This window comes from Ascaphus truei, chromosome 4 (assembly GCF_040206685.1).
Source record: "Ascaphus truei isolate aAscTru1 chromosome 4, aAscTru1.hap1, whole genome shotgun sequence".
Classification (NCBI taxonomy): domain Eukaryota; kingdom Metazoa; phylum Chordata; class Amphibia; order Anura; family Ascaphidae; genus Ascaphus; species Ascaphus truei.
Genome location: NC_134486.1, coordinates 301,770,365 through 301,780,455, shown reverse-complemented (window position 1 = coordinate 301,780,455; position 10,091 = coordinate 301,770,365). Strand labels below are relative to the sequence as shown.

The window sequence follows — 10,091 nt, the reverse complement described above, 5'->3', positions numbered from 1 at the left end:
CCTATACTACACCGAAATAACCGATACTGCTGTCTTCCAGATCTGACTCAAGCTTCACACGGAAGACATCAGAAGACAGGTAGGGAACACATCCCCTCCAATGTATAACATTGCGGGAATGATGGTACCTGGACATTGAGGGACTGCGGATCAGGTAAGATCCCAGGCGGGATTGCTGCTTCAGATATTGTGAAGTGGGGACGTCCAGACACTGGTTATGGGGTTCAGGAAACTAGTCATTCACACCTGGCTTTTATTTCTAGATCCGACATTTACACAAACACACACACACACGTAACAAGGACTAATTGTAGTATAATGTAATACAATAAATACATTTATGTCAAAAACGAATGATTTTATGACTAGGAATTTATTAAATGTATTTTATTTATATATTTTATTTTAAAGCGGGGTTGGAGGCGGGACTAGGGTTGGGGGCGGGACTAGGGGCGGAGTTGGGGGCGGGACTAGGTGGCGAGTAGATTTTTTGGTTGGGCGAGTAGATTTTTGGGTGATTTGTCGAACACTGTATATATATATATATACCTTAAAATAAATTACAGCAAATATTAATTATTTAGAAGCCCCAATTGGTCAATCAGTAATGGTTTTCCATGATGAGAGAGAGATCCAAAATGAATGAGGGAGAACAACAAAACTATACAAAGTGAGTAGGAAAGAGAAGTAGAGGGGGAGAGAAAGCAACAAAGTTATTCAGTTAGTGAGGGAGAAACACTAACAGATCTATACTACTGTAACTTAGAGAGCTCATAGTCTACTGTAGGTTTTGGTGCTGCATACTGTACTGTAACCCCTAAGAATTACTTTAAGGGTTCCATGTAAAGTTACTGTAATTCATCCCAGTGTTGTGATAATAGGGTAAGGAAATTGATTATTGAAAAATTAGGTGCAATACATCTGAATGTTAAGGCATTGGTAGCTAGAGCATATTGTTTTGCAGTGCTTGTAATTTCACACTCACAGTCAAGTGATTAAGGAGATATACAAAAATCCCTCATTGTGCTCATGTTGCCTTTAATATTACTTATTACTGCAACAAAAATTTACAATAGCATCGATTTTAATTAATTCCTTGGGGCATCCTTGGAACTTATTTGTGTAGACATTGCGCCCTGATAAAACAGAGAACATAATAAAGACAAAAACCAAGGATTACTAAAGTAGAACTTTATTGACTAAAGTAAGCACTTTGAAACCATGTGCTAATGAACCATGACTGCTTATATGCAATGAAGCTGAACATAACAGTAGTTTATGGAAAATGTCAATAACATGAATTTTGTGTATGGTACAAAAAATGTCTTCCATATTCTAGAAGTCATACAGTATACTTCCCATCTGAATATGTAGAGCTTAATGAAGAGAATAGCACTGTAATAATAGAGGCGTTTAACAGATGCAGTATTTCAAATAAATTACTTCTAAGTGTATTATGAAACAGACAGCATTCCAAACAGATCCTAAGTGCAAACATTATAATAGTAGAAGCAACCAAATCACAATCAAATGTACAAAATTAATTGCATCAGAATAATGAAGTCTAGTTTACAGTACATAAGTACAACATAACTTACAATTGTGGGTTGCTTAATGCAAGACCCATGCAGCTATATTCAAATCATGTTCCAGCGCTAAGCATCTCTTAAGTTTATCACATTATTACCAAATTAGACCTGTTTACAGTACTAAAACCCCTATCATTCAAGCATCTGTGATTACATCGTAAAGAAATAAAATCATTTAAGCCAGCAAAAGTATTACCCCTACTTAAAGAAAGCCACATAAAATAAAATCTTAATCACAACCTTAGCTAATCAATAGCATCCATAATAGGATACACAGAAAAACATTTTGGAGAACAAAAAAAAAAGTTTAAAATATGTTTTAATTGCACATCAGGATTTTGTAAACACCATCACATTGGCCCCTACTGTTACTAAACGGACAGCTTTTTTTTCTGACGTACCAAGTACCTGTTTGGTCTGCGTATTGTCTAAAATAAAAAATAAAAAAAACTTCTGAATGTTAGGATATATATATATCATCTATCATTTCTATCATCTAATTCATATCAGTGGGTGGCTATTATTTATGACGTGTGTTGCAAGTTTGAACTTGGAGGTCATTTAAAATTACATATCATTCACTAATACGTTGTCTGGCACTTACAACATCTTACATTTATCTCTGCAAAGCACTCCAGGAAATAAGTTGACAAAATGAAATGTAATTTGACACATACTTCCTCTTCTTGCTATTACTGTTAAATGGATGATATGAAGTCCTGGAGTCACAGATCAAATTCATATCCTGTAACATGTATCATTGAGGGTTGAATGTAATGGAATGTGCTGCATAAATTGCATTACCGCTATTTTATGAATCAGGAAGGCAGTGGAAGTTTTAAGAGATGTTATGCCAGTTAGCTTGTTGAATACTGTAGTGTTACAGGCCCAACTTGGGCCTAAGAATTCCAAATACGTATTATTTTCTTGCTACTGCCATGAGGCGAGTGGTTTCACACTGAAGGAGCATTACATTATGATAACCCCCACACATACATTGCTATATGTCAAACTAACTGCTTCCAAAAGATCATTTTCACAGTGGTGACTGAAATACTGCAGAACATGAAAATTCCATGGGTGACTGAAACTTTTAAATATTTAGACCTGTAGACACCTAAAGCTCTGGAAATGTAGTGTTCAAATTTGTTTTTAGATCTTTGACTTTTCATGTAGTGGTCATCAAGGTAACCCCTATGATGAATTTGGTCATGAGAATACACCACGCATATCATGTTAAGGATGTCTGAGTCAGTCAGACAACCCAATGGAATAACCTCCATTTATTAACCCAGGAAAGGACGTCTCAGTAGAAAAGGCAATTGTTAAAGGGCCCTTAAATTCTTGAGAAAAAGAAATAAAGGACCTCTCTTAGCATTGACTGCTTTCTACAAAAGCCTTTTTTTGTAGAATTAGCTCAAAACTGTTCCAGACAGTCAAACTATTCTTTAACTAATTTGTAACATCACCGTAGGAAAAAACATTTTATTTTTAAGTAGTTTGGTACTCTGCACTAAGTAATATAACACCTACTCTTACACAAACATTTGTAGTCTCCGGGTAAATTGAAAACACATACATAATCTTATATATACATTCTACAAAAATGTATGTGCTGTGATGTCTTCTGAGTCATCTAGTACTCTAAATTCTTTATTAAACTACTTAAATACCAAAATGTACCTCCCCCACCATAAAAAGTACTTTACAAAAGTTTTTAAGTTTGTTAAATCTCCTAATTGAGACTATTAAGTACCACCGCCACTGGAACAAGAAGGAACAACTGTGCCTTCTGATAATATATCATGATAAACTAAATCTCTAGATCATCAGGTCGAGGTCTGCTGCTAGCGTGGCTGCTTGCTCTGCTAGGTGGTCTGTTGTCCAATATAGTGAGGGGCTGCATCTCATGTCCAGGTGCCACTTTCTTGGTGTTCTGTTGATCATCAGGGCAATCAAAGGGCTGTGCATGAGTGTTAGAAATGGTGCTTCCTGCCTGGCCCATCCTGTTTTGTTCTGCACTGTAATTAGCCCAGTTCTGTTCACTAGCCTGCTTGTTATAATTACGACAGGAAGAAACATTTCTTTCTCCAGTAACCAGCTTGTAACCCGGTGGTGACATGGGAGCAGTTGGAGAAGAGCAGCCATTAAAATAGGTATACTTGGGGGAGCCACAGTCTTTTGCAAGATTTACAGCATCAATTGCGGCGGAGTATGGGTCTTTTTTCCCTTTGATACCATCCTTGACGCTTTTGTAGGTGACATAGAACAGCTCAATGATATTCAAGGAAAGTGATACTAGAGACACTACCAACATAAACCAGATAAAGATTGTTTTCTCAGTGGGACGAGACAGGAAGCAGTCCACCTTATGTGGGCAAGGTTCTCTTTCACACATATAGATGGCACTCAGGCTGAATCCATAGAGGTACCATTGTATGAGAAGGAAGCCAACCTCAAAAACGGATTTAAATAAAATGCTGATGACATAGGTGCGAAGTAGCCCACCGCGCATTTTGACTTTGCCGTGTTCTTCAATGCCATATTTGAATTTCTTTATTTCAATTTGTTTAAGGCGTATTTCCACATTGCCACCATCATTCTGAATTACTTTGAGTTCCTCTTCTTTCCTGTTCAGCTTCTCTTCTTTTCGCATCAAGTAAAACACGTGGGCCAAGTATAAAAGGGTAGGTGTAGAGACGAATATGATCTGCAGAACCCAGAAACGCACATGGGAGATTGGGAATGACTTGTCATAGCAGACATTCTCACAGCCAGGCTGCTGAGTATTGCAGCGGAATGCTGACTGTTCATCTCCCCAGGCCGATTCCACTGCGGTTCCCAACAGGAGGATGCGGAATATGAAAAGTACTGACAGCCACACCTTCCCTCCTGCTGTGGAATAGGCCTGTACCTTATCAAGAAGTCTTCCTAAGGCACTCCAGTCACCCATCCTCAAAAACTGCTACCTAAAATGACAAAAAGGAATAAAAATCAATTTTAGGTTTGTTTGTGAAAATATATTAGACGTGAATCGATGATATGTAATTTATTCTACTGATTTCTGTTTACTCTTTATTTTCATGCAAATGCTATTACATTTGTACTCAGATGGCGCCTTTACAAATAAGAACAACATACAGTAGTGTCCAAGGGGATTTAGCTAAGTTTATCACCTGATTTTCACTGATGCAAAACGTGATCAAATATATACATTTCACACAAGAAATATACATCATCATGATCCTGAACTAAATTGAATTCTGTTTTTTTTTTTTTTAATGGGGCTTCAGACTTTAGACTCGATCTTCAACAGGGGTTGATGTAAAATATGCTGTTCTAAAAAACAAATAGAAATTAGAAAATAGAGATCATTACTGATTCCCAAATGCCCTTAAAATAAGTTTCAGGCAACTCTTATCCGTAGACTATGGCCATTCTATCTAAGTAGGTCAGTGCTGAAGTATGACCAGCAGCATTTCAGTCTCAGTCTATTAATGAATATATATATTCTTGAAATATATCAGCTATATATTGAAGCATTAAGCTAGTAAAGACATAAGCATTGTACATTATATATATATAGTACAATGCTGATGTCTTTACTAGCTTAATATATATATATATATATATATATATATATATATATATATATATATATATATATATATATATATATATATATATATATATATATATGAGAAGGCAAACAATTCCCCAATGGATCCTTTTTCAAAAGGATATCTATGTACTGTACGGTATGTATTTATGTTAAGTTATGATGGATAAAAAAAGTGGGGGGGAAAACCTCCACCGTAAAGCATATGCAAATGAGCATACAGTAATATTTCCATTATATATATATATATATATATATATATATATATATATATATATATATATATATATATGTATGTGTGTGTGTGTGTGTGTTTTTTTTGTCACTTTTTTACCCACCATAACTTAACTTGTGTGTGTGTGTGTGTATATATATGTGTATATATATATGTGTATATATATATATATATATATATATATATATATGTGTGTATATATATATATATATATATGTGTGTATATATATATATATATATATATATATATATATGTGTGCAGAATTGCTAAAAAGGTAATTTCTAGTGCTCTTTAGTTTTTTAGTTACCCAGTTCTATAGTTCTCTTTCAGTTAATGTTACTCCAATTAAACCTGACTGGAGAGGAACAAGCCATAGGTTGCATTACAGCGTATTGATGAAATCTAGAGAAGAGTAGTGGAGGGGTTAGAAAAGCATTCCTGGACTTAGCTATGGGTTGCCCTGTATCCCTGCAGAAGGAGAATCACAGACATTTGGATAAAAGAGGACAGGAACAAAGAGGTGTGCAACAAGGTATGACTGTATGAAAAGTTCCTGTGTGGGTTAATCAACTTATCAACTGGGACACCCTGCTCACCTCTCCATGTCTCTCAAAAGTATAGAGCCCCCTCTCATAGAGGTCCTGGGGAAATTATCACTACACAAATTCTATAAGGTGGTACCTTGGCCAGGAGTGGGTAGCATATATACGGAAAAAATAATTATATATATATATATATATATATATATATATATATATATATATATATATATACACATGTAGAGGAATCAGTGCCGTGTTAGCCGAGCTTCAATAATCAAAAAATAAATAGATAGATGATACCGTTCTGTGGCTAACGAAATGCTTTTATTTGTGCGAGCTTTCGAGATACACTGATCTCTTCTTCCGGCGATGTTACAATGAATGAAGCAAGCAAAAGGTATACTTAAAAACATTGTCTCTTGGAATGTTATCTGTGCTGGTCCTTCCCCCCGGTGTGGATGTGTTTTATGGCTAGAGGTGTCATATATATATATATACATACACTCTTGTGTGTGTTTTTGCACACCATATATTTGCATAACATCAATATCGCATCTCATAGCATACTCAACTCTATATAATGAAGGAAAAAGTGACTAATGTTTTCATGTCTGCACTTTCATCAACATGGATTTGATTGGTAACAGTTTCGTAATGTTACAGAAAATATTTTAGAGCAACTGATTTAATGGCACATTAACTTTGGGCAAGCTGGGCAGCCTCAAAAGTACACAGAGATTACTTTGTTACTCTCAAGTTTTTAGAGTGCACATTTTTACTCTCTGTAGATTGTCACTCTACTGACAGGATGATGAGACTTTTATATACAGATGTAGCAGACTTTATTGCACCCGGTATCGCTCATTAAGTCACTAATTGGCACGTTGCAGTTAGCAAATTGCATTATTTGTCAACTAGTGGCTACATTAAATTGTATTGCAAATAACCCTCTAACTTCCTTGCAACAAATAGTGGGTCATTTTGTGATACAAAAGTTGATGCAAGCTACTCTATGCCATTTCATTTCTATTGCATTTTCTTGTGAGGTAATGTTTACACCACAATTGGTCCATAATTTAAACAAAAAAATCCCCCCCTCACCCCCCCTGTTTTGCATCAGGGTGTGATCAGTACAAATAAGTCTTAAAGCAGCACTGCCGCCTATAATGGCCGACAACAGGTTGACTTCCACTGAGTTACACAGGCTTTTTTAGGGAGCAAGTGGAAAAATGAAGCATTTTGACCTTTTCAAAAATTATCCGAGCAAGTAAAAACGGGAGGTTTGGTCAGTATGCTGCCGACTAACTGCCCACTTTACATTATGTGGCAGAGTAAGCATTGCTATTGGAGAACATTTCCATGTCTATAATGTTCGGTACAGTAAATAGCAATGCAAATTTGCAAAATGCATACACATGTGTTGTTGCAGTACCAAATAGAAATACTGTAAGAATGTTATTTAATTAAATTCATTTGATCTCACGACATTCATTTTCTTCAAAAGAGCATTTTTCGTCTGTGGTGAATACATGCAATGCAATCTAGTGATATGGAAGGAAAACATCAGGTTTGGTAAATCATACTTTTACAACCACAGCACAAAGGAAAATATTTTAACTTTGATTTCTCAGAAGGGCTTGTACACTGTTCAATTGGTTGTAGGCTCCTCCGCCACTTAAGGGCTTAACCCCTTTGGTGCTGAAGAGTTTAAAGCAAAGCTACAGAAGTGATCTTTTAGGCCCAAATGTATTCAACTCTGTTAGGCCAATCAATGTGATGTTAACCTCAGTTGACGTCAAGTTAACAGTAATGCCTTATTCACTATGAACAATAACGTACCAGTAAGCCAAATTTTCTCCTGTAAAGAGCATAATGTTAACTAAATCAGATGTTAATGATAATTCCATGTAAATTGTATGAAAATGAGGTGTTATCATCATTGCCTATTCACGAACTCTGATCAGTTAATGCAGAGAAGTACATTTGCATTAGTTAAGTCAGAGATAAGCCTGGCATTACTCCCATCCAGACCATGAAATAGGGGTTTTGCATTATCTGGATGGCTGTAATGTCAGAGTTAGCAATAATTTAATTAACATACAGTAGCATTGTTTCCCTGCATTATTTCCCTCTCCTCTCTCTCCAGTCTAGCAAAAGCCCTATTTCAGGATCTAACACTATTGGTATGTTATGTAAGGTAACGCAAGGTAGCATCACCTTAATGCAGAAATAAAGTGATTTTAAGCCTATGCTAATGAGTTATTATTTTTTGAATTTAATTAGCTGAGTGGATGGGACGTTAATTCAGGGAACATAATGTCCATTCCTGTTTTAGGTAATGTCATGTTAAGTAGATTATGTGCCTTAAATTACCAAGGTTTAGTTAATCACCCCCTTAGGGTACATTTATGTAACAAAGTTGCTTGAGAAATGTTTTCCATCTGTGCCACGTACAGGACTTTTATACTCTACAACTAAGGGTATATACAATTTATATATCAATATATCAATATATCAATATATCTATATATATGTGTGTTATACTGATTTTAGCTCTGCGTTATTAAAATAGTAAATTATAATGCAAATCCATAGATCAGGCAGTATGGTGTTTGAAATATCGACATAATATTAAATTACACAAATGAGATTGGTCACTTTAGGATTGTGATAGAACCCTTTCCCTTTTACTGGAAACATCTGCATATGGAAAGAGTCATTTCTCAAGGGCCAAAACTTGCGAAATCAATTTGTGTCATGTTTGTGGAACCGTACTTTGTGTTAATCTATGTTGATCAGTTTGTCCACTTTTTCTGGGTTCTGCACCATATTTATTTAACACAAGCCCAGAAGAAAAAGTGATGATGATTTATAATTGTTATCATTTATAAATGCCAAAATAATGTTTTCTGCAATGCAGTAGACCCGGGCAGTACAATGGGGCTGAAGAGCAACAACTACAGCATACACAATTTTTTTGCATACTGTACTAATACAATATATGAGGAGATTCCTGTCGCAAAGAGTTTATAATATATATATAAGCATTATATAAGTACACCCAATGTGTCATTTTGCAACAGTTATGTCAGATAAGTATTGTTTGTACTTTGCTTGTTCCCTTTCACTTGATCTATAACTCCACAATCTGTTGTGACATTATTTTTTGGGAGATTTGGTGAATCACATGCAGCTCTAATGTTTTGTAATCCACAGGCACAATCATCCCTATTTAACACTGCTCACTTACTGGGATTGTGAGGTGATATGGATGAGAGCCAATATTTAGATTGCAAGGTTTCTGTGGAAAACATTTTAATAAATACAGCAAAGACTAGAGACTTCAATAGTTCAAAAGCAAAGTGTGCTGTCCAGATGTTAGAATGGCAGAGCACAAGTTAATGATGATTCCCATGCACAGAGCATTTCTGATTCTTAAATGGAAACCAGAGGGATTTGCAGTAAGCAGTCTACTTTCGCCTTTAACACTGCACCACAACAGCAGAAAAACTTGATAACTTGTAACAATGTGTTTAATAAAAATGATCATGCTAACTCATACAAAGCATGGTTACCAACAATTAGTGCTTAAAGCTGCAGTTCAGTCAATATCCTGCATGTGTGGTTTTTTTAATAAATCAGTTCTGTACTGTGAGAAAATACTTGTAGCATTTTCTTTTTTTTAAAAACAACTTTGAAAGACAATTTTTAATGTATTCTAATGTAACGAGCATTTTTGTTTCTATAGCAACCCTTTAGAAAGGCACAACCCCTTCCTTTTCTGTAACAGGCTCTGGCACACCCCTTCGTGAGTCCTGCCCCCTCCACAGCCGTACACGAGCATGGAGCACAAATGTATCAGTCATTGCCTGGTCACATGATCTTCCCCACAGAATTGTCGGAGCAGCAGCAGCAGCAGCAGCAGCGGCAAAAAAGGAGAGTAGCTCAGAATTAATTAATTAAACCTTATTCCATTGCACGTGTGTAGTTAATGTTAAATATTAACAACTCATTTAAAATCAAATCTGTATATATCATTCTGTAAACAATATGTATATTTAATTTTGTGTGTATGTGAATGTGTACAATTCAATGTGTGTGTTAT

General features: G+C 35.7%; 1 protein-coding gene across 1 annotated transcript in view; it reads right to left on the bottom strand.

Moving 5' to 3' along the window:
• Positions 1-1,176: 1,176 nt before the first annotated feature.
• GJA1 (gap junction protein alpha 1) overlaps positions 1,177-10,091 on the bottom strand; it is a 13,322-nt gene continuing 4,407 nt past the window's right edge. Inside the window, exon 2 of the mRNA XM_075597757.1 lies at positions 1,177-4,558. Within this exon, the coding sequence (XP_075453872.1) occupies positions 3,403-4,542 (1,140 nt within the window). The 5' untranslated portion in view covers positions 4,543-4,558 and the 3' untranslated portion in view covers positions 1,177-3,402. The remainder of the gene's footprint in view (positions 4,559-10,091) is intronic.